Source organism: Dicentrarchus labrax, unplaced genomic scaffold (genome assembly GCF_905237075.1).
Source record: "Dicentrarchus labrax unplaced genomic scaffold, dlabrax2021, whole genome shotgun sequence".
NCBI classification, from domain to species: domain Eukaryota; kingdom Metazoa; phylum Chordata; class Actinopteri; family Moronidae; genus Dicentrarchus; species Dicentrarchus labrax.
The window spans coordinates 22,868,926-22,892,848 of record NW_026136704.1 but is presented as its reverse complement, the minus strand read 5'-3'; the positions used below and the strand labels follow the sequence as shown (position 1 = coordinate 22,892,848).

The 23,923-nt window shown below is 39.0% G+C and overlaps 1 protein-coding gene across 5 annotated transcripts in view; it reads left to right on the top strand.

Moving 5' to 3' along the window:
• Positions 1-23,923, top strand: part of plch1 (phospholipase C, eta 1) — a 62,583-nt gene that overhangs the window by 28,053 nt on the left and 10,607 nt on the right. For 4 of the 5 annotated variants that reach the window (XM_051398093.1, XM_051398095.1, XM_051398094.1 and 1 more), the window contains 13 exons: positions 2,825-3,068; positions 3,266-3,395; positions 5,873-6,043; positions 6,639-6,732; positions 9,514-9,717; positions 10,391-10,511; positions 13,128-13,299; positions 15,799-15,906; positions 18,411-18,566; positions 19,237-19,299; positions 21,415-21,509; positions 23,476-23,573; positions 23,701-23,880. In XM_051398093.1, coding sequence (XP_051254053.1) covers positions 2,825-3,068; positions 3,266-3,395; positions 5,873-6,043; positions 6,639-6,732; positions 9,514-9,717; positions 10,391-10,511; positions 13,128-13,299; positions 15,799-15,906; positions 18,411-18,566; positions 19,237-19,299; positions 21,415-21,509; positions 23,476-23,573; positions 23,701-23,880 — 1,836 coding nt within the window. The remainder of the gene's footprint in view (positions 1-2,824; positions 3,069-3,265; positions 3,396-5,872; positions 6,044-6,638; positions 6,733-9,513; positions 9,718-10,390; positions 10,512-13,127; positions 13,300-15,798; positions 15,907-18,410; positions 18,567-19,236; positions 19,300-21,414; positions 21,510-23,475; positions 23,574-23,700; positions 23,881-23,923) is intronic. The other variant, XM_051398096.1, reaches the window with a different exon arrangement.

The following is a 23,923-nucleotide window of genomic DNA, read 5'->3' as shown; positions in this document are numbered from 1 at the left end:
GAAAACACAGCAATTCTTATTTTCAAGTGATTGTACACTAATAAAAATATTATATTCCATTACTGCCAATAGATCTTCCTAAATGCCACATACTTGAACTTTAAGTTGATGGAGCTTTCCGGTGATTTCACACAAGGATCAGTTTACTCATCACGAGGAGTAGCGCTCGATCTGTAAAAATTGTTTATTAATGTGTCCTTTGTGGCTCTGGGTTGAACTTCAAAGACTCAAAATTTGCAACTTAGTGAACAGGGAATGTTGAAAGGCGTGGGTCTAATGAAAGATGTTATGCAGTTGCATCATGAGAAATGTGGGTTCCAGCATTTTTGGAGCTTCACTTGTACCAGGGACTAAAATAAAATATCTTGGCCTTGTCTGCTTTGATTTTTTAAAACATGCCTGTTCCAAGTCCCATCTCTTTATCCCAGTACTTTATGGAAGTGCAATTTGAAATCTCTGGAGTATCCCTTCAATTGCTGAGATGAATCAGGCAAGTTTCTATCACACTGTACACTCCATTGACTTCATCCAACTTCGATCCACTGTACTTGCACTTGTAATAGCAGTCGTGTGCTCACACCGCTTCCCTGTACATTGACAACCATGTCTCCTAAAAATAGTTTTTACAACTAATTTGAAAAAGCAAATATGTTATTTTAATCAACACAATGAGGAAATGGTGTCAATGAACAAATCTGGCTAATGGCAAAAATATTGATACTGAATGTATCAGTAAAATGTTCACTGACAATATATGCAATGCTTTTGTTTCCAGCTAAAATTATCTTTCGAAGCATTATCTGCTTGCAACAACTACAGCATTATTAAACATTTTTATTGTTATGTTTAGGCACTCGGTGCTTGGTTAAGGTCTGTGAGTCACGTTTATTTACATTTAGCAAAAACCATGATCTTTATCCAACCTTAATTAAAGTGCTTTTGCTGCCAAAATCTAACTACATACAGGTCTCTGGCGTGTGCATTGTTATCATAACCGCTAGAAATGATGGCCGAAGCTGCAAAAATTAGACCCAAGTTGATTAACAATAAACTTTAATTAGTTTTTAAAATTACACAATAATAGTAATACTTGTATTTTTGTAGCACAAATCATGTTACAAAGTGCTTTGCAGATTATCTCGGCCTCTGCCCTCATATTTTTCCTTAAATGTCTGAATGTTTAATTTCCACAATCTGAGGCAGACACACTGTTCTGGCTCTGAGGGGATTATCATTATATATTTCATGGCCCCCTCAAAGCATCATTGTCATTTTTTACTATGTGTCAACCTACTGAAGCATTCAGCTGTCTATGGACCTGTCCTTACATGTGTATGACAGTGCGTGTATGCATTAGATAAGCCTCTTCCTCATCCTCTCCATTGACATGATTAAGAGAAACACACAACAGCTGCCCATTTCTTTCTGTGTGTGTGTGTGTGTGTGTGTGTGTGTGTGTGTGTGTGTGTGTGTGTGTGTGTGTGTGTGTGTGTGTTTATGTTGTCTGAGTGGGATCAAACTAGGGCTGCAATATTGTTACTTTCAGTCAGAGGAGAATTTCAGAGATGAGATTATGTAATGGGGAAATGGACATGGATCATTTTGGAATGGATTAGGGCAAAGTATTTTGGGATCTGTAAGAATTAATTGAATAAAATCATCATATCATTAATTGTTTTATCAATTAATTAAACATAATGGTGTTTCCCAAAACATAAAGCTTAGTTGTTCTGAGGAAACACATTGGTGCATTGATGAGGGTCATTAATGAACTGTTTTAACTGAAAGCGTCACCTTTAACCGCATGTTAATGGTCTTACACTGTAAGGAGAAAACAAGCGAGGTGAAGAGGCAGAACATATGTGTAAATATGTAGGACAGGACATTTACTGCAGGCTGTTTCTCTTTCCTAACAAAGACACAGCGTCAAAGATAAGCTGAGTTTAGACTCAAATCTCATTAGACCGTGATACACTCTGAAGCCTCCAGGAACTGCTTCCTCTGTGAGTTTTTACACGATATAGAGGAAAGCAGAGAATGTGGAGAACTCACATAATTCTGGTCATGGTTATTTTTAAAAAAAGCTATGCAGGTTTTTACTGTTATTACAGTTTTTAGATTCTACACTCGACTGATTAATCTGCCTGTTCAACTTCTCAGTCATAATACAGTGTAGGGAACTGTCAAGCACTTTGTTTGCAATATTAACAGATAAGGCTAATTTATTCTACAATTTTTCTATCGTTAACAAATTGTAGGAAAAGATCAAAACCAACAATGTTTTAGTCCATCTCTAAACACTTTCCGACCACCCTACTCTAACCCCTAAGCCCATTTGTCCCTACTGAAGAGTAAATCTTTTGAAACAAGTCACACATACCTCTATATAGTTTTTTTAAAAATCCAATGATTTCCCAGCAGCTGGGCACTAGTGCATTTTTTCGGACTATTTTCAGTTGCGGATTAATACACATTTGGTTCTCCAGTGAGTATTGACAGCAGAGGGACTGTCTATGTGAGATTGAGATTGAGTCAAATTAAACTACAGTGCCCATGTTCATAATGAAGGTACACGTCATTCAGTCTAATTATGTGGCTCATGGACGTGTTTTTAATGAATTTACTACATGAAGCTTCAGCTACACAGTGCATACTTAGTGGTAGGATAGGAAATCATTATTCGTTTTAGTCTTTTCAAAAACACAGAATATCACAAGTCTTATCCTTTAACTTGTAATTCAATAGTAGACAGAAATCATTAACACTTTAAGTATATTAATCAAACTGGTCTTTTCTTTTCCACCCCACCTCCTCTCTCTGTCAGTCACTATTGATTCACTGTACAAAGTCACAGAGGGGGGTCAATCGGACATTTTCCAGCGGCATGCAGATGGCAGCTTCGACCAGGCCTGCTGTTTCACAGTGTACCATGGGAACCATATGGAGTCCCTTGACCTGGTGACTTCAAATGCAGAAGAAGCCAGAACCTGGATAACTGGTCTCCGCTACCTGATGGCTGGGATCAGTGATGAGGACTCGCTGGCCAAACGGCAGCGTACACATGACCAATATCCTTTAAACAAAGAGCTACACACAAATAACTGTTGTCAGGTGAAACACTGAAGCACACTCAAAAGAAATATGTATGGGGTATCTGTGCACATTCAGTGGCTCAAAAGAGATATCAAGCTTGAAATACTTGAAATTATACATATTTTATGCAGATGATACACATTTCATTTTCCTTAATGTTGTTGTGTGTGACGTGGCTGAAGCAGACATTTGAGGAGGCTGATAAGAACGGAGACGGATTCCTGAACATCGAAGAGATCTACCAACTTCTTCACAAGCTGAATGTCAATCTGCCACGCAGGAAGGTCAAACAAATGTTTCAGGTCAGAATATGAAGCCACTTTAATTTATTAACTAAATACAACTGTTTAATTAATAGTCCAGTAAAGCATACAGACTCAGCAGACATTCACTATTTTACATCTCACATATACAAGAAATTTCATTTCTTTCATTTGAACACATTCAGTACTCATGTATAAATATTTTAGATCACTGACATCACATTACTGTTGCATTTTTAACTGTTATGTGCATTTGTGCAATTCAAATAAATGTGCGAAAAATCTTTTATGTATTCATACATGAGAGACACTTTTAGAGGAAAAGCATGAAGTGGTGTAAGGAGAGGGCTGCTTCAAATTTAATAATAGAAGTCACATTGAGTAATATCAGAAATCCACATAAAGTGTCTACTGGCTTTTCTAATGTGGATTATAGTATGCAGTGAGACAGTTACAAATGTCCAATTTCTCACTTTTCTCTTTTATCTGTTGACCACAAAAATATAGTCAATACCAGCAAGGACCCAACCCCAGTAGTTTAGAGCTGATACAGTGGATTTCAAAAGCATTTTTATCACTTCATAATGGGCTCTTATTTTGCACCATAGAATAATTCATCCTTTGGGTTGAGGTCAGATTTGAAATTTCATGAATTCTTTCCATTTAAGCATTGGCAGACAACAGCATTGCTACCTGAACAGCTTGTGCAGTTGCTTAAAATACCATGGAGCTCTTTGTTTTCTGTCCATGCATTTCTGATGAAGTCCATCACAGTGATTTATCCTGCTGGTTGTGTGTAGATTCTGTCTGTGATCGAGTACCCAATGGACACAGCAAGCTCATTATGGGAGTGTGATGAAGGCATTAGGTGGTATTATTAGATTTGGTGTGGATTCGAATGGGCCCCCGTGAGATACAGGTAATATGAGACGCTGGATCCCAGCGAGCAGACAGAACGATGTTGCAGGATAGAACGAGCAGTGAGCCATGCTTTGTGTGTCCTCAGGCAGACATGTAGTGAGATATGAGGTTAGGAAAGAAAAAAATGGGTTGCAGAGGTAATGTGTTTGTGTCATAAAGAGTGTTACAGTGTGTGTGCTAGTGAGTGAATTTGTATTCGTGTCCTTGTGAAAGAGAGAAACGTGACAAGAGATGGAGGAAAAAAAAGGATGAGACAGCTGTTTCCTTGTGCACACCATCGTCTTGTAATTCTAGTGTGCACTGACCAACTGAGATTGGCTTACCACTTACAGCAGTTATCGGTTTTGGTTATTCAGACTGAATTGCCATTAGGCTTTACTTCATTCATTCAGTCTGACATTTTGTTCAAGTTTGCTGATCTGGTTTTTCATTTGGCCCTAATCAATCAGTAGTGAGTGGCGTTTCCATGTTGCCATCATTTGCGGCTGACACAGAAGCGGTGGTAGCAGGTGCTAGGAGCAGCAACTAAATGTTTTTTCACATTTACCAAACAAAATATTCTTTCTGTAAGTCGACAATTTGTTGTGATTTTCCATTAATGTAGCAAGTTATCTAGCTGCCTATGTAACAAAATGACATCCCCATTTTTATTCTTCCCTACTGAGCTGTGATTCGACTGTTCTTATCACCAGTAGAGGACACCGTCAAAGGGAACAATACCAGACATATCTGAATTGCTTAAGAAACCCGAGATGAGGGAGACAATTCAGAGCTCTGGAGCCAGAATACATGTATTTTTAAATATACGAAAAGAAACCGCTGTCTAGTAAACTGCATTTTAAACTTTTATACAGTGTGTTGAGCCAGGAGGTAGATAAGTTTGCTGGTTGGAAGGACTCAGCTTTACACAACAGCACAATAATACACCCTTCCTTGTATTCAGATTGGGGAGAATGGTAACAATTGACCACACAACAACACTTAGTTGAACCACATTCACTTGTAATTGTGAAATAATGTGTGCAGTTTGGAAACAGTGAAGAAAAATAATACGGAACTTATGTCTATACGTCCGTGGCCCCTGTGCATGCTGGGGGGCATGCCTACAGAGGAGAGCTACAATGTCTTTCATCTTTCTTAATTGATCTGCAGTAAATATTTGTTTATATTTCTGGCTATAATTGACAATAACTTCTGGTAAATTTTACAGTTCAAAATGTATTATACTGTATATTTATGGTTACTGTCATTGTTTTATGTCCTAACTTATATTATCTATTTACTAAACTTTAGGGTTCTTTGGTTAAATATATTTTTTGATTGATTATATTTATGTAAAACAATTATTTATTTCACTGACAGATTTGTATTACACTCAAATATGGATATGTTATAGTTTCCCAAATCTAGTAAGGGTTAAGTATTATTCAGCAGCTTTAGAAGTTGTTGTTTCAGATGAGGACTGTGTGGACACACTGCAAGCCAGATTTTGCGTAGTGTGTCGCTGAAGCTTCTTTTGTTGTTCTGCTCTAACCACCAAAATACAATAGCTTGAGATGTGTCACTGATGACATATCACTTCCTCGCCCGCACAGGAAGCAGACACAGATGATCAGCAGGGCACGCTGACATACGAGGAGTTTTCAGTCTTCTACAAGATGATGTCTCTGAGACGGGACCTGTTCCTCCTGATGATGGCGTACAGTGACAGGAAGGACCACCTGACAGTGGATGAGCTGGCCAACTTCCTGCGCAACGAGCAGAAGGTGGGAGGTCATATTGGCTTCGAGCTAGAGCCAATGAAATGCTCAGGCGGTGATGTTAAACCCGACACATTTTTATGATTAGGTGTCCAAACCACTTTCTCTGCAATTTGAGATCCGGCCACATAAAAGAGATTATGTTCCTGCTCTTCCTCTCCTTAGTCTAACATGTAACTCCCTCTGTCTCAGCTGTCTGCCCAGAGGAATCTGCTCCACTAAGCCAATCTATCACTCCTAAAATTGTTTTGTCTCATGGGCGCTTCTCTTGTTCTTTTCAGTTTTTATTTGCTCTTTTTTCCTTCAGTGTTTTTCTTTGTGTTTCTGACACACTCTTTTCTCCCTTACACTGCAGTGGTGTAATTTTTCATGTTGTATGTACCATATCCTGCCCGCAATGCTCGGCATTAATACTTTTCTCAGACGGTGCTGCTTGTTTGACACGGCTGACAATTAATTTAATAGCAACGCACATGTGTTATTCAAATGGGAAAGCACTCTCATTTGTTTTATCATTTACTCTGGGATTGAATCATTGATATATCTCAAAGAGTCTAAACAAGGTCTTTACATGTACTTTGTTCTTCTGTTTTGTGTATAGATGACCAACGTGACTCCAGAGTATGTTGCAGAAGTCATTGACAAGTTTGAGGTGTCTGACGAGAATAAACAAAGAGGCATCATGGGGATTGAAGGTAACTTTTTTCCATTTCTCTGTCTTCTTTCACATCTTTATTTTCACTCGCTGCTCGTGGCACACCATCACTTTGCAACTTTCTCAATTACTGTTATTTTGTTTGATCGTCCGTCTGAAAACAGTTCACCAGACCAGGTATTAATACAGTTTTGCCATTAAGAGTTTGTTGGAGAAGTATCAATCTGCAGGGGCAGAGTCAAACAGATTATGTGCATGGGTTGAGTTCATGAGACATTGGCCAATGCACAAAATAAATGCACCAAGGTGAACACTGAATGATAAATGGTGTGCAAAGTGGGAATAATGGAGATGTTAAACAAAACTAGATTGTTTTTAATGAATAAATTATTGAAGTGTTTATTATGTAATGCATGCAACTATGTCCAGCTCACATAGGTTTTCAAGACACCACAAATTCAAGACAGATTCTAGATAGCTCTGTTTACATTTTCAAACAATTCTGCAGAAAACGTTCAGAAATAAAGAAACCAAATTCTAACAGTCACAACTCTATTGTCTACAACAAATGAACACTGGAGGAATGAGAGCAAATGCTGTTTAAATAATCCACCTGGCCTTTTTTGAAGCTTTTGAGTTACTTAAGCACATTAAAATTAAACAACCTTTCAGATTTAGTTTTTTGATCTGTTGACCAGAATAATGTTGTTTAGTCATTTCACTGAAAATGTAATGCAGACGAAAATGGGACTCCCTTCTCCTAAAGCAGACAGCTTCTGAATATTTATGAATCTGTCAACCACAAAGACCTTTGGCCTATAGTTAAGCAATATGTAACTTGTGTCTTTTAGAAATGAATGAATAACAATATATTTTTTAATTTGATTGCAGATTTACCAATTCAATTGAAAATTCTATCAACCTTTTTTTGTGAATTCCACCCTGATAATAAAAAACATTAAATCCTGACAATGAGTGGCTGGGAAGATAAAGTAATGAGCGTGAATGTTTTGGGACTTTGTCTTTGGAATGTGTTCAGCTCAGTGTATCATTTTAAGTAACGCCACATTTAACTGTCGGGTGAGCTTAAGGGAAAAGAAGGAGTGAGGATTGAGAAGGGTTGCAGGGGGGAACAAATTGGGAAGTCAGAATGAGGACGATGGAAAAGAGAAAATGAGAGTGTGACAGAAATGGGAGGAGTGAGTATGTGCAGAGGATATGAGAGGGAGAGGAGGAGGGGTGAAACTAATCTTGTTGTTGGAGGCATGAAGACACACTGCATGTGTCTGACTGATCAGACCAGTAGGCCTGATGTCTTGCCTGCAGGCCAAAATGTGTGTGTTTAAACATGCATTGTGCGCAGATATGACAGAAATGTACAAACAGATTCACATTAGCATCTTTTACAGTGTGATAAGCTGTTACCTACAGTAGTTGGTCAGTTTATAACCCATGTGACTGAATTGTAAAAGGATTCATGTCACACAGTGTGCTGTTAAAATCTGGATTCAGCCATCATGACACCATGACTAGATTGCATGTCCAGTCTGATCACTGACTTACCATAACAACAACGTCTCCAGTATTTGTATCATATTTTTCCATTTCTTCTCCACTATCTCATTTTCCACATTAACTGTCTGATTATTTTCCCTTGTCTTCCCCTGGCTTGCCTCCTGCTCTTGGTATTCCTGTCTCATTTTTATCCCCCCTCTCTGGATGAAAGGATGCTTTCTTCCCTCTTAGTCCTCTTCATGCTGTACCACCTAAGAAAAGTTGGCTGTGTGAAGTATATCCACCAGTAGCGCAGGTTCAAACCTCAAACCGCTGGTTTGAAACCGTAGCCCTCCGGTTTGAATGTGGTCGTTTGTCATCCTTTGGTATTTTCCTGGAAAGCAACCCGCTGATGAAGTGCAGTAGTGTAGATGTCATTGTTTGAGGCTGTTACACTGTGCATGAATATTAAAGGATATAAAAAAAACGGAGAACATTGGTTGCTGTAAATCTGGTGCAGGAGGGATGCAGGATCACTGCATGACAAGCAATATTTAGAATAGTTTGCTTCGGGTGCCCGGATAGCTCAGTGGGTAGAGCTGGCGACCCATGTACCGAGGCTGAGTCCTTGCTGCAGCGGCCCAGGGTTCGAATCCAACCTGCGGCCCGTTGCTGTGTGTCACCCTCTCTCTGCCCCTCTTTCCTGTCTATCTTCAGCTGTCGCTATAATAAAGGCAATAAAAGCCCCCCCCAAAAGAACAATACTTTGCTTTGTTCCACAGGGGCCTCTGCAACTGACTTCCACTTATCTCTATCTGTATAAACTAACACCTGTGTGTGTACTTTATGGTTGATGAATTAGTCAATCATTTTAACTATAGTATTTAATGGGAATCCATCCTATAGTTGTTGTGACTTCTCACTTAAAAGCACAAAACCTCATGGTGATGCTACAGGAAAGGTCAGCAATCAGTAAAGTCAGTTATTGAAATTTTTGTTCTAGTACAAAGTCGTAGTGAAGCAGTAGTGAAATATCTTGTTGAGACTTTCCAAATTCATGGTGGTGCTAAAGGAAAAGTCAGGATGCATCCACCAGGGATCATGCAAGTTCCTACATATTTTCATGGCAATCCATCTAATAGAGATTTCAAAGTGGCACACTGACCGACAGACACATTGCCATCCACAGAGCTATTCTGCTGACTGAATACAAATGATGTCTGCGCCATCTAATATTTTTAAATCAAAGCAAAAAAACATGAAACAAAGCAGTATTCTTTAACAATGCTTGTTCTAAATAATTTTCTAAATGTGTATTTTCCTTCAGGTTTTACAAGTTTCATGCGCAGTCCAACATGTGACATTTTCAACCCTTTGCACCATGAGGTGAATCAAGACATGGAGCAGCCTCTGTGTAACTACTTCATTGCCTCTTCGCACAACACATACCTGACTGGAGACCAACTCCTCTCCCACTCCAAGACCGACATGTATGCCTGGGTGCTGCAGTCCGGCTGCCGCTGTGTAGAAGGTAAGCACACATCGACCACATAAAACATGGACACCATGCACAAGGCTAATCTGAATGACCATCAGACCATTTCCAGAGATGTCTTGACATGTCACAGTAGGAAAAGCAAAGATGTAAAGACATGGTTAATGTTTTTAGCAACTCCCTTTTCATACTAGGACATTTCAACGTGTCTGCTGTGAAAAAAAGTCAACTTTGATTTGACAAGTTGTTTTTATGAGTCCTTATAATTGCAACAAACTCTCTTTCAACATAATCAATTGCTCTGTTTTCTGCTAAAGCTCGAATTAAACAATCATTGTACACTGGGATGTTAATGGATGTTTACTGCTTAGCAATTTTTTTATTGCTATGTTTATGCTTGGTAATAAAATCAAAAACAAGCCCTTGATGCTGGAACACTGAGTAAACCCCCATAATGTACCACAATCTTGCACCTGCTATCGCTTGGCCATTACATTTATTCACACCCAGAATAATTTTAACACCAGTGTTGAATGTGTAGAATGTGAAATAGCGGAGTATGAGAGCTGTGATAAGAAGTCCAAATAAATAAAAAGTCTGTCCTATATTTAAAGATGAACCACGAACGGTGAGAAAAGACATAAAACTGAAATAACATGATGCAGTGTTTTATTCATGCATCATTTCTCCTGTTTTTCTTTTCCCGCAGTGGACTGTTGGGACGGTCCTGATGGAGAGCCGATGGTCCAACACGGCTACACTCTGACCTCCAAGATACCGTTCAAGTTTGTCATAGAGACCATCAATAAATATGCCTTCATAAATAACCAGTGAGTGAAAGCTCCTTATAGCGGTGTGTGTGTGTGTGTGTGTGTGTGACTGCACGTGAATGTGACATTTTATGGAAAGTAGACACATCCATTGTCCCATAGGTATTGTGCGGGGAGAAAAATGGCCCAGAATTCCAAATAGAAATGCCATTTTAAGTTTTTTTCCCTTCAGTTTACTCTGACTAAATCTGAGTAAAACATCATTTCTGGTTGACATTCTATACAGCAAAGAATATCATTTGCCTCAGGACACAACACACATAGATTGTATTATTGATTGTATTTTGTCCTCTTCTGTTTAATTGTGTTGCATTATGGTCCACTATGGGATGAGATACAATAGCATCAGCCCACTCATAAAAGGGTGTTCCACCATATTTTTAAAAAGCCGCAGAGCTCATGTATTTTTCCTCACAAAGCTAGTCTCCAACTAGCACTCTGCTATGATGAAATATCTATGAATCTGATGAGAGGTTCCCCCACAAGGTTCAACAAGAAAGTTGCAACATTTAGCGGTAAGGTTTGTGCTTTTCAGAGAACACTATGATTCCTGGCAGTAATTAGCACCTATTACTGAGCCATCTGCTTAGCAGCGTTTCCTCTGGCTCCCTGAGGAGCCACTGTTTGTCTCTGGTGGGTCCAACAATACCCAAACAAAGTGGTGAAGGATGCAGCTTCCTGCTGCCACGTTGGCTCGCTATAACATCTATTGCAGCTACTTATGATTGCCTGTGTTATAAAATAATTCATTCTATTCAAAGATGCAATATTGGAGAGGGTTGAATTTATCCAATTAGAAGTGTAAGCACATTTGGCAATATCTTGTAGAAAGTTTCACTTAAACTCTGAAGGTTATTATATATTATCTATTATATTTTTAGTCATCAACTTCTAGTTTATTCTTTCAGCTCTGAGCAAGACCAAATATAGCAACTGTTATTGCTTTTAAAAGAATAGTTTGACATTTTTGGAATGTCAGAAACGTTTTGGCTATCTTGCCAAGAGTTGGATGACAAGATTAATTAATTAATTAACTCTCATATCTGTCCATAAAATATCAATCTACAACCAGCAGCCAGTTAGCTTATCTTAGCATAAACCCCAAAGAGACACACATTTTTGTTGTTTTTGACAAGGACTATAAAATCCTGTGATCAACATAGGAAGTGGTTAAGTGAAATGCAAATTTAGTCAACCTGGCAGCGATCTGCACTCTACTGAAAGCACTTTTAAGATAAGATAGACTTTATTGATCCCACACTGGGTAAATTCACTTAGATGTAGTTTGAACTGCTATACTTTGAAATCCTCCATCATGCATGTGCATCAAGATAACAGATTTTTCAGGCACCAAGACTTTCTATATCAGCAAAATACCGAACATTTCCTTGCTTCATCTTCTTTAGAATGTGACTTTACTGGTTGTCTTTGTCCTATGTGATAGTAAACTGAATGTCTTGCCTAACTATCAATCAGTTAATTGAGAAAATAATTGGTAGATTAACCTATAATGAAAATATAAACTTCAGTTAGAGTTATTCTTTTATCTATTTTGCTTACTAATTAATAATTTCAGTCAATAAAGCTTTTTTTTTCTCAGGGTAACTTTGATAAAGATCTTAGTATTGAATGAAATTAAAGTCCACATGTTCAATGTAGCCTCCCCGAAAGGAAACACTGACACTTGCTAATCAGGAAACACGTTTAAATGCTCAGAAACTAATACCATACTAATTAGCTATCTGTAATACGCTGACAGCAAGTACAGGTGAATAAATTGAACATCCCATGGTTTACCACTCTCTCTCTCTCCATTGTTCTCACCTTTTACATTCAGCTGATATTTTATCATCAGTGCCACCTGTTAATATGATTACTGTCCCCTGGGCTATATTGAAATGGAGCGAGTCTCTACTCTTTCTCTCTCTCTCTCTCTCACACACACACACACACACACACACACACACCCACACACACACACACACACACACACTCACACACACACAAACACACACACACACATTCATCACACTCATTGAGCCTCCTCACTGTTTCACCTGAGAGGAGCCCCTGGATGTCACTGTCTGTGTGTCGAAATGAAATGACTGGATATTACTCTCTTTTTGTCTTTGGAAGAGGACCCGTTTCTGTGTGTAAGTGTGTGTGTGTGTGTGTGTGTGTGTGTGCGCGTGTGTGTGTAGGTGTGCGTTTTGGGGATCAGAGATGGAGTTGAGAGCAGGGCTGCGTCCCCTGAGGGAGAGCTGTCAGTCTGACAAACCTGACATTTGAGCTGTGCTGCTGTGTGGCCACAAGTCATTTCACCTTTTCTAAATGAAAACACAGGCACACACACACACACACATACACACACCTAGACACACACACACACACACACACACACACACACACACACACACACACACACACACACCATGCCACAGAGGTGTTTATGCAACAGAGATATGGAAGTGCAGAAGTGTGTGTCATGCTCATATCAGTAGCTCAGTCTCACTTCAGTCCATCGTCTGCATTCAAGACACATTTTCTAAGTGCTGACAGGTTTTGATGTCATTTATGGAAACCTGAGTATGTATGTTGATGTTTTTTTTCTTTCAGGTACCCAGTAATTCTGTCCATAGAGAACCACTGCAGCATCCAGCAACAGAAGAAGATTGCTCAGTACCTGCGAGAAATCTTTGGAGACAAACTGGATGTGGGAGATGTTATGAGCAGAGACTCCAAAACATTACCCAGCCCTCACAGCCTGCAGGGCAAGATACTCATCAAAGTAAGAAAAAAATCTATGAATGGATGGATACTGGACTGACAGTTTGTGTTTTTAAATGAATAAATAAATCGCTAAATCAGAATTTGCCCAGTCAGTGAGTGCACATGTAAATCAAAGCATCTGCATTACACATTTCCACTTCCTTCTTCTCTATTCAGCGAAGACAGCGGAGGGCTTGTTAAATCTCCATATTTTACTTTATTTGTGTTGCTGAACTGAGGATACAGAGTCTAGGAGGCACTGCAAGGCAGCTAATTATTGTCCATAAACAGATGAAGAGAAGAAAGAGGAGAAAGAGAGGATCAAACTAGGTCATTGTATTAATCACAGAGGGGAAAGGAGAGAAGGACGAGATGCTGGAATATGATAACTGAGTGACAGATTGTTGTTTTTCATTTACACATACACACACATACACAAACAGGCAACCTGGCGACTCAGTTGGGGCTGTCAAACTGTTCCACGATGAACAGATGAATATTTAAAGACATATTTAATTTTGGGAAAAATATGCACCGCTCCCCAGCAGAGTTTAAAGAGAATCACAATTATTCCTTTCTTTCTCAAATCCCTGGTTAAACTAAAATAGCATTTTTGTTTTTCATAATTCTAATTTGAAAGTAAGGGGCTCAATATGACAATTTCCCCTAAATGATTAATAATGAATGATGCAGTTTTTAAATTAACTTAAGCCACCACAGGTAGAACACATATTTAGTCCTCAAAACACCCCTGGCACATATTCAGACTAATGCATTGCTCCAAAGTCACTGGATTATAGACTGGTCCTCTCTTTTGGTTAATGTTAGTGCTTTTTAATTTGGTATGTAAGACTCCCTCTCCAAAGAAACAAGAACATTGGTTATTTGTTTTAATTACATACAGGGAGGAGGTCAGGGTGGATGGTTGGATCTAAAGGTTTGTGTAAAGTCAGTGTAGGTTATTTTTAACTATAATTCATAGTTCAGGCCCTGTGTGTAACATTTAGGAGGATATATTGGCAGCAATGTAATATACTATTCATAGGTATGTATTCATTAGTGTATAATCACCTGAAAATAAAAGTCAATTTTCGTTTCCTTTGAATGAGCTGTTTTTATCCACAGGGAGCAGGTCCTCTTCCATGGAGTCCGCCATGTTGAACTGCCATGTTTCTACAATAGCTCAGATTGTATGAACCAAAACTGGCTCTAGATAGGTCCTGTTGTGTTTTTTAGTGAGTTTCATGGTCACCGTAGTTTCTGCATCACTCTTGGAACGAAAAAGGTGTGACAAAGGCATTGCAATCAGCAACTACACTATACAACTATCTATTATATTTTAGGCAAATCCCAGATAAGAATATGTCTGTTTTGTAGTTTTTATCAGTCCCTTTGTCTGTGATTGACGTTTGGTCAAAGAAAAATAATATTTGTTTAGCCCATTAAATGTATACACTTTTTAAACATTTCCTTACTTGGTGTCAAGCTTATCTCTGTCTCTTTGCAGCACCTACTGTTGTAGTCCCAAAAGGCAGGGCAGGTGTCCAACATGTTTGACATGATCATCCTCAAAAAGAATGAAAACCCAAAAATAAATTAAATAATAAAGCCTTTACTTTGACGGCCTCAGACCCAGGAGATCCTTATCCACCAGAACAGGACTTATTCATACAAAGAAACTGAGAGATACAGGGGAAAAGCTCTCAGCATTTATTGGATTTTAGTTATAAGAACCAGATAAAATTGACTTTATCTGTAATGTAGAAGAATGCCGGCATTGTTCCCAGGGAAAAGGAGCTCCAGCTTCGTCCCCTCCCTGCCAGATGTCTGAAAAGTGAAAGAGAATTATTGATTTTCTATAAAGCCGTTTACTCCACTCTAACAGTTTTCCTCCATCTCTTTCCTCCCCCACTCTGCCCTTTCACCTCTCTCTATCCCCCAGTGGAGCGATAGAGTCACAAGACAATAAAGAAAAATGGCAAAAGGGTTTTTGACAGTCACAGGTGGAAGGAAGAGAGGGGGCAGTGGTTGAAATGAGGGAGTTGATGTCAGTGAGAGACTCAGTGTACCGCAGGAAGCTTGGAGTCTGGCATTGATTTTGGAAGAAGAAGCTCAGAAAATCTTTACTCCCACTCACACCTTTAGAATTGGCTCACTCATGGGCTTCCACTCTGCTGAAAGGGCTGCTCGGGGAGCTTCTTAGAAAATCTGCAGCTGATTGTACTATTTGTCTGTGTTTGCGAGTGCAGGAGTGTGTATTTTGTGCCCTCTAGTGTGACAATAATGGCTTTCACTCTACATACTATGGGTTTGAAAGACTTCAACATGTGCATATTTGTGTAGGCATGTGTGCAGTTAAGTGAGTAAAACATATTGCAATCTGCTGTGTTATTCTTGGACTATCTTAGAGGTGCAACCTGTGTGGGCGTTCTAGTGTATAAAAGCGAGGATTTGTGCTGCATTTAAGACATATGCATGGGTCAAACGTTTCTCACTCCTCCCATCTCCTTCTATCCAGGGAAAGCGCCTACCTGCCTATCTTTCTGCGGACGCCGAGGAAGGGGAGGTGTCTGATGATGACAGCGCTGATGAAATTGAGGATGACTTCAAGCTTAAGAGCAGTAATGTAAGATAGAGGAATTAATTATTAACTTACCACCCCTACCCTCACATGATTTGAGTCTTTCCTCCTTGTTTTTATTAGTTTTTATTATTTTCAAAGAAATTTAACTTCTGTTTTTATTTTTAAGTAATTCTTTCTTTATTTATGTCATGAGCTTTTATCATAGTAAGAGAGTTGTGTAATGACAAAGTAACTCAAAGACATTTTCCATTTAAATCAATGCAAAACATGCCCATCACCTCACAGAGCCCTCATTCCTATTTTTCTACACACCAATGAAACCAGAACAGCTCTGAAATGATTTAATTGAAATCCTCCAGCAAATTAAAACAATATTTTGATTGATAAAACAGATTATGAATTAAAGGACATTGCAAAACTTTTTTTTTTACCTTTACAACACATTTGTCACTGTCTGGGCTGCTTACCTTTGTGGCTCTATTTGTGCTTCTTTTTTTAGATCTTTAACTGCTACTTACTCAGTAGTAAAAAAAAACAACATCCTTTCAGAAAAAAACCCCTCAGTTTAGACTGGCAAGGATTAATGTTAGAGAAAAAGACCCTTCCTCCACATATAGGGACCACAAACGGAAGTTAGATAATGGAATCTTAATGACACTGTTGTGCTCGACGTAATGACTTCAGTAATTGGGTAGTAATGCTGGTGCTTGTAAAGTTTTACTGATCATCAGTGCAGTGATGTTTTGAAATAATCAATGCTTAATGGTGCAGATATAAATATTAAGCAAATGCAAGCATCGAAAAGAGTTTGAGTCTCATCTCTGCCTGCTGCTGCTTGTTTATTTCCTTGTGCCATTTTTATAGTCATTCTTAATCCTGTTCATTTATTCCGTGATACAGTAGTGCCAGGGTTCTCCTCACCACATTTAAAGCACGGAAACACTCAGTTATTCCAGATGGTTCAGTTGTGTAACCGAATATGGCATCATTCTTCGTCATTTAGCTGGAGGCATGAGGCTGCAGATGCTACTTTGGATGATCGTTGCCATTTTAAAAGGGTGGTGGCAAGTTTTAACTGATGAGAGCTTTTGTTTTGAGCTCATTAAACCAGTGTGCTTTCACAGCAGTCACAATTAACATTGCATTAATGCTGTGGTATAGAGCTACAAAAGCTCTTTTTTTCCCCAGTAGTGATTCCAGTACAGTGTTGTTTACTTTTGCTGTACATGACATGAAATATTTCTTTATGTTTTATTTTTTCCCCCTAATTTTAGCAAAAAATATACCACTGTAATAAATGCACAAAAGTACTATTCAAGGTGGTGATACGTACATAAGATATGGACAGTATGCTGGAGATTATAGACTAGATTTTTCACATATTTTATTTTAATATGATCAAAGCACAAGCTGTAACAGTTTTAGACATGCAGACATGTTGATGACGCCTCCTACAGGTAAGAAAAGTAATACCTGCTGCTAATTTAACACGTGGGGCACCAGCAGGAAATTAGTGTTACAGCTCCTCAGGGCGTGTCCAAAATCACTCTTGCACAATATTTACCCACTGACATTTTATTTGTGTGTCTAAATTCTAGAGAATAAAAAGAGTATTGACCATGGCATGTACAGTATTTTCTGTAAAAAAAAAACACAATGTAGTGTGTTGCATTTTATAGATGAGAAAATTATCCTTGAGCAACTGTTATACTATTATGTAGGGAGACAAGTGAATGATTGACTAAGTTGATTTTGACCACAGATTATGTGTCTGAATAGTTTTAGTGTTTTGAATTCTAGACCTGTGCCACCTATTGGATATATTAAAACAATGTGATGCTAACATATAATGGATATTAAACAATGCAGCAGTGCAGCTTGTGGTAGAAAAAAAAACACCAAACACTAACCAGATGTTTGTAAAGAAATATATATATATATATATATATATATGTCATTTTCTAAACATAAAATGAAAGAGCACATGCCATTCAGGTCGGTGTAAACTCTACATTCTTACAATATTAAGCAGAAAATATGATCCAGTTATCTTTTGCAGGTTTAGAATATAAATGTTTAAGCATTAAATATACATGTAGCTATGAAAAGATAAAACTCATTGCCTGCTGATGGTGCAGGATTACACATTGCATCAGTATTTACTTTCCTTGCTTGCAGATGGCGCTCTTTTTTTTATGTTTAATCTGCAGTTCTCAACTGCTGCTGTAGTTAGTTTTCTTGCCAAAAGGTGGTGCTGGTTGGTTTGAAGCTGCAGGTCTGACTGTGGTGCTATAGCTCTGCAGTTGGTTGACATTGGCTGGGCCTGGGTGGGGCTTCACATCAGTGACAGTGTAAGTGTTTTTCCGCCAAATTAGCTCAGGTTCTTGCTCTGGTTCTCTGGTTAGGTTTAAGATTCCGAGAACCTTGGTGCTATCTAACAAACCAGCCCGGTTTCCACCAGTTTTGAGCAGAACCATTGTAATTAAGGAGGTGTCATCGACAGAGACCACAACCCTCTTAATAACTAACTAATAACTTTCACACAGGGCAATGGGCATCACCAGGTGGAGTCTCACATCAGAAAGAAACTGGACTCTCTACTAAAAGAATCTCGGATTGGAGACAAGGAAGACACCGACAGTTTCAGCATCCGAGCTCTGCTTCGGGCTACACACCAGGGCCTTCAGAAGAACCTGCGTCAGGTACCACCCTAAAGCAATGTGTAGAGCTGCATATGGAGCAGAGTAATTCTCAAAACAGAAGAAAGAGAAGAGAGAGGGCATATAACTAGGCCATGATATTAGTCATGGAGGGAACTGAAGAAAATTAAGTAGACTAGTTACTGCACCACTCACAGGTCAAACACACCCACTGAATACGTAAAAATGGACAGCCAACCAGCACCTCCTCAGTCCACTCTAGGCGTCATTTCATCCAAAGCATGTCAAAACAGACTGAAAGTGATGAGAAACTAAATGTCTGCAGTGTTACTTAATATTTAATTTCCCTGCTAGCTTCTTGTGCTATTTATAGAAGCTTCGGTTTCCTGACAGCCATTTTAACATAGTGGGTGTTCTCCATCAGGGTTCCCTTTTCACCTCAATGTCCTTGTAAAGCTTTCTTTCTATCTGTCTTCCTCTCTAGTAATTTTACTTTTTTACTCTTTCTTATTCCTCACTCTCTTCAGCTGTGCTTTGCTTTTTTGGCTAATGTCTGTTGCCGCCCCTCCAGCTACTGAGCTTTAGGGTTTAAGTGACTCACTGGGTGCTAATGTGGTTGTTATTAGATTCACATCGAACCACACATATGAATGCAAACAAGCACACACAAACAGATATAAAGAGTTTCTGAATGTATTCTCCTTGTCTCTAGAGCTCCAAAGGGGTTTTGAAGAAATCCCAGAGCAGATCCTTCATCACAACACTCAAACAGAAGGTGAGGAGCATGGAAAGAGAGGTTGCTCTTTTTTTTCTTTCTTGATTCTTGATCTATTTATGTTAAGTCTGAAAAAAAAAACAGGTAAGTTCAGCTTCAGGTTAGTTGGTGAGTATTTAGCTACTTCATACCACGAGAATTATAGAACTTTAGGTAGTTATCTTCTGTAGGCAACGTTTACTGGACAGCATCCATCTTGTTCTATTGACCTGACACATTAAACTGCCCTTAAAGAACAAACACTGTATTTTACTTAAAACGTTAAACAGAAGTCACGATGGCCTTGGCTGCTGATTTAGCATGCCCAATCAGCTGAAGGGCAAGAGTCGACAAGAGCCGACAAGAGCCAACGGTGATGGAAACTACAGAATACAAGTGAAGGTTAACAACAATAAAATTCCAATGGTGCCTGACGGCCAGCTTTTGGCTCGGTGTGTCAGCGTTCTTTTGATTTCAGTCCAGTAAAAGACCAACAATTTGTTTTTGTGGATGACTGCTAATTAACTGAGGTGACTGCAATGGCTGAGCCATGTGCTTCAAGTAAAGGCAGTTTGCATCCCAAAGGTTGTGCTGAGATGGACCCAAAACGATTTAGTCCAAGGAACAGTCCAGCTCATAACCCCTATGTAAAACCATATATTTACGTATTTACACTGTATATACATTCAGGTTTTTTATATGATTAAACAAACAAAATATGACAATAATTAGAGTTAACTGGTTAACTTCAGAGGTGCAGAGCAGTAGGTGGGATTTTTTTCCCTTACACAGAGTCAGGCTAGCTATTTCCCCCTGATTCCAGTGTTTATGCTAAGCTAAGCTAATTGTGTTCTGGTTCGTCCTTCTTTATATTCACCATACAGATATGTAAGACATATTCATCTTTTAATCTAACTGTTGGCAAGAAATTGAATAAACATATTTCCCAAAAGGTCCAACCACTGATTAACTGCCCACTTGAAGAATTATTCCACCCCTCAAATCCTGCTAAACCCAACTGATATGCAACAGAAGAGTCAGGGGACATCAACATAAGGATCTCCCATTAAACTGGCCACAAAAACATAGAGAGTGTGTCTCTCTAACTGATTAGCATCACATATGGGAAGCAGAAAAGAAGCCTCTTCACTGTCCGCCTGTAGATAAATCATAAAGTCACATAGAAAATGCATACACAAAGCATCCTTTGTAGAATTATCTTCAGCCTGTGGTATGTAGCAGGATCATAATTAAAACCTCCACACTTATCTTCCAATTCCACACTGCAGATCAATGCAGTGAATGCCTGTGTTATGCGTTTCAGTGAAACATGCAGATCTAAAGCATGTACAGTCTTTAGATCCTCTGTAAAGTAGCCTATGTGTTTGTCCGTCAGACAGCTGCTGGTGGTGTAGGCCATTTATTTTACAGTATAATATAAGTATCAGTGTGGTGTGTCTGCGGTTGTTTTCTTACATTTTGTCTATATTCCCTCATTTCTCACTCTGGTTATTTCGCATCTTCTCCCTCTGTTTGGTTCTTTTTCCACCTTCCTCTATTCCCTCCTCTGTTTACCCACTCACATCTCCTCTTCATTCTTTTATGCCTCCCTCTTTGCATATTATGCATCCTCCCACGTGTGTGTATATATGCGTGCATGCATGGGTGCATGTAATCTGTTGGCAAGCAGCCTAAACCCTGTAATTACTGCGACCCTCATCCTCTTCTCAACTTCACTTTAGCCCTAATAGAGATGCTGCTCCTCTCAGAAAAAACGCACACTTCATCTAATACACGCTCGCTATAATTACATACGCTACACCTAAAACACCCACTAACATGCACAAACACACAATCAAACTGCTACTACAAGAACAACACTCTATGAATCCACACAAAAACACATACAGTTTGCTCAAGACACATTATTAACACTCCTTTCCCACTAAAGAACTCTTATATTGTGAGTCTGTGTGTAGGTGGTATCATGTACAATGTCTATTTTAACACATTTGTTAGGAGTTCAGCTGAAGACAAGGATATAGGGAAACTTCTCTTCTGCTTTTCAACCAGTAAGTAAACCTTCATTGCAGTGTAACGTGTGTTTATATATTTCTTTGTGTGTCCGTTGTCCAGAGGCACTCCAAATCCAGGCTGTCATGCCAAAGCGTGGACAAGGAGGACGATGGTCAGGAGAGGTCCAGGGGGGAGGCTGGAGGACAGTTCAACAGGTGACCTTTGACCCTTTTCACCACAACACTTACAATCCTTGACAAGTGAGATGTTTGATAGCTGCTGAGTGCTCAGAGCATTGAACAATCCAGGGCAGCAGTAGAGCCATGCAAAACCACTAAAGCTTCTTCAGCAATAATTTATGTTTGTATGAGGGGAAAGAATGATGTATTTCAAGCCCTGAGCTACCACTGACAGCAAAAGATGGGAAGCCAGATTTTGATTCCCCTCTCCTTTTATGTATCATTTATGATGTTACATTTACGATCTCACAGTAAATGCAGGAGGCGGTGTTTATTCTTTAAGCCTCGCTGCTCAATTATGACTTCCTGCTGAGATCCGGTTTTTCACTTTTTGGGAGTTTTCACATTATATTTTTAATGTAGGAAGTCTCTTTACTGAACTGACTTTTACAAGTGCAAAAGACCAAAGACAGAACACCCGGGATGAATGAAATTGAGGCCAAGACTAGAGACATCACATATGGTGTTGTCGCATAGCTCCAGTGGCTCATAGCAGTGTTTATTGTATACAGTAAAATTCAGCAGTGTCTGCTTTCTTTATTGGATTTTTTAAAACAGTTTTATTATTTTGCTTTGCCATAAAGCCATGTGACCAGTGGTTGAAGAAGTAGGATCATTTATTTAGTAAAGTTAGCAACACCACAGTATAAAAATACATTACATACATTGGACTGAAAGTATAGTGATACTGGCAACTCAGTGGAAAATAACAAAAAGTACACATTCAGCAGACTGCCACTGTAAGTATTATATTTTTATATCAGATATTACATTATTATATTTGCATTAAAGCAACACCATATAAAGTTTAAAAGAAGAAATAACTAAATATTCCCCTTAAAAATGAAAAGTTTAATTCATAAAGTACTAAACAAACCTTTGCTCATTTCAATACACTCATACTTTAAATACGTGTAGGAAAATCTATAGCAGTGTACCCCATTTTATAAACAGATCATATGTTTTGTATATAAAATCTTAATCTAAAAAGTAACTAATAAGCTAAGTTAATAGATGTGATATACTGGCTATGTCACTCTGAGCTATATTTTAATTACTTCCAAAATATTCCACTGCTGCGGTTCTCCATCTTTGGATTTTATGAGAAAAATGTTGCATTGGACTAACATACAGTAAATATCACATGGGCTCTCAAATCAGTGTTGAGATACAAGTTCCATTGCCACAAATGAGATATTCACCAAATTTGGGACCGTCCCTGAAAGAGATCCGAATCAGAATTCATTGTTTCAGAATCAATGTGCTTCTTCCCATTCACACTATTATTATAAATCAGATCTGATTACCTAATGAAAGGGAAAATCTAATTGCGTCTGTTTTTGTCTGAAGCATGAATATATCCCAATTCTTTACCACAACACATTCTTTTGTCCACCTCTGTCTCAGTTTTCCTCTTTCTTTGTAAGTGAGCACTGGGCAAGAAGTATGGAAATTCAGCTTTGTTTTCCTCCCTCAGTCACTTTATGTGCATAAGGCCTTTGTCTCTCTTTGTTCTCCCAGTCTCTGTTGCTGCCTGCATTTTCATATTCGCAAGTCCTCGGGAACTGTCACAGCACAGATTCCTGCAAGCATGTGTCTGAGTGGCTATGTGACTGTCTTTTCGCAAGACTGAGTGTGTGTAGTTGTATGTGTGCGGAAGTAGTGTGTGTGAGTCTTGCTGCACTGCATGCGCTCTGGTCCCTATTAAGCTTTTTGCCTTTGATGCTCTTTCCTGTGGTTTGCAAGCTGCCTCACTGATGCACAATCATCTCTTGCCTGCTATGGTTTTGCCACCATAAATGCTTAAACGAATATATGAATGTGTGCATATCGTACTTCACGTTCGTCTTGCATTACCTGTCTCATATATCTTTACACAATCTCACTCACTCTCCTCTATCCTCTCTTGCAATTGTCTTCTGTCATCCGGCAATTGTTTTAGGGGTGGAAGGAAGAGGAAGACGATGAAACTGAGTAGAGATCTGTCAAACCTGGTGGTGTTCACCAACTCTGTTGCCTCACAGGAGTGTTTGAATGAAGGTGAAACACCAACGCTCTGACACCTTCACAAACACAAACACACACACACACACACATATATAGACACATTGCCGTGTTTACCTTGGAGACATTTTCCCATGCCTGACCAACCCATGTTTCTTTTCAGGTACTCCAGGTGACGTTCTGTCATTCAGCGAGACCAGAGCCCAATCTCTGGTAAATCACAGAGCCGAACAGTTCCTGGCTTTTAACCAGAGGCAGCTGTCACGGATTTATCCCTCAGCCTATCGGATCGACTCGTCCAATTTCAACCCCCAGTTTTACTGGAATGTGGGCTGTCAGTTGGGTAAGACAACCGTCTGTCGCTCTAAGCTTTTGACCTGTTTGTA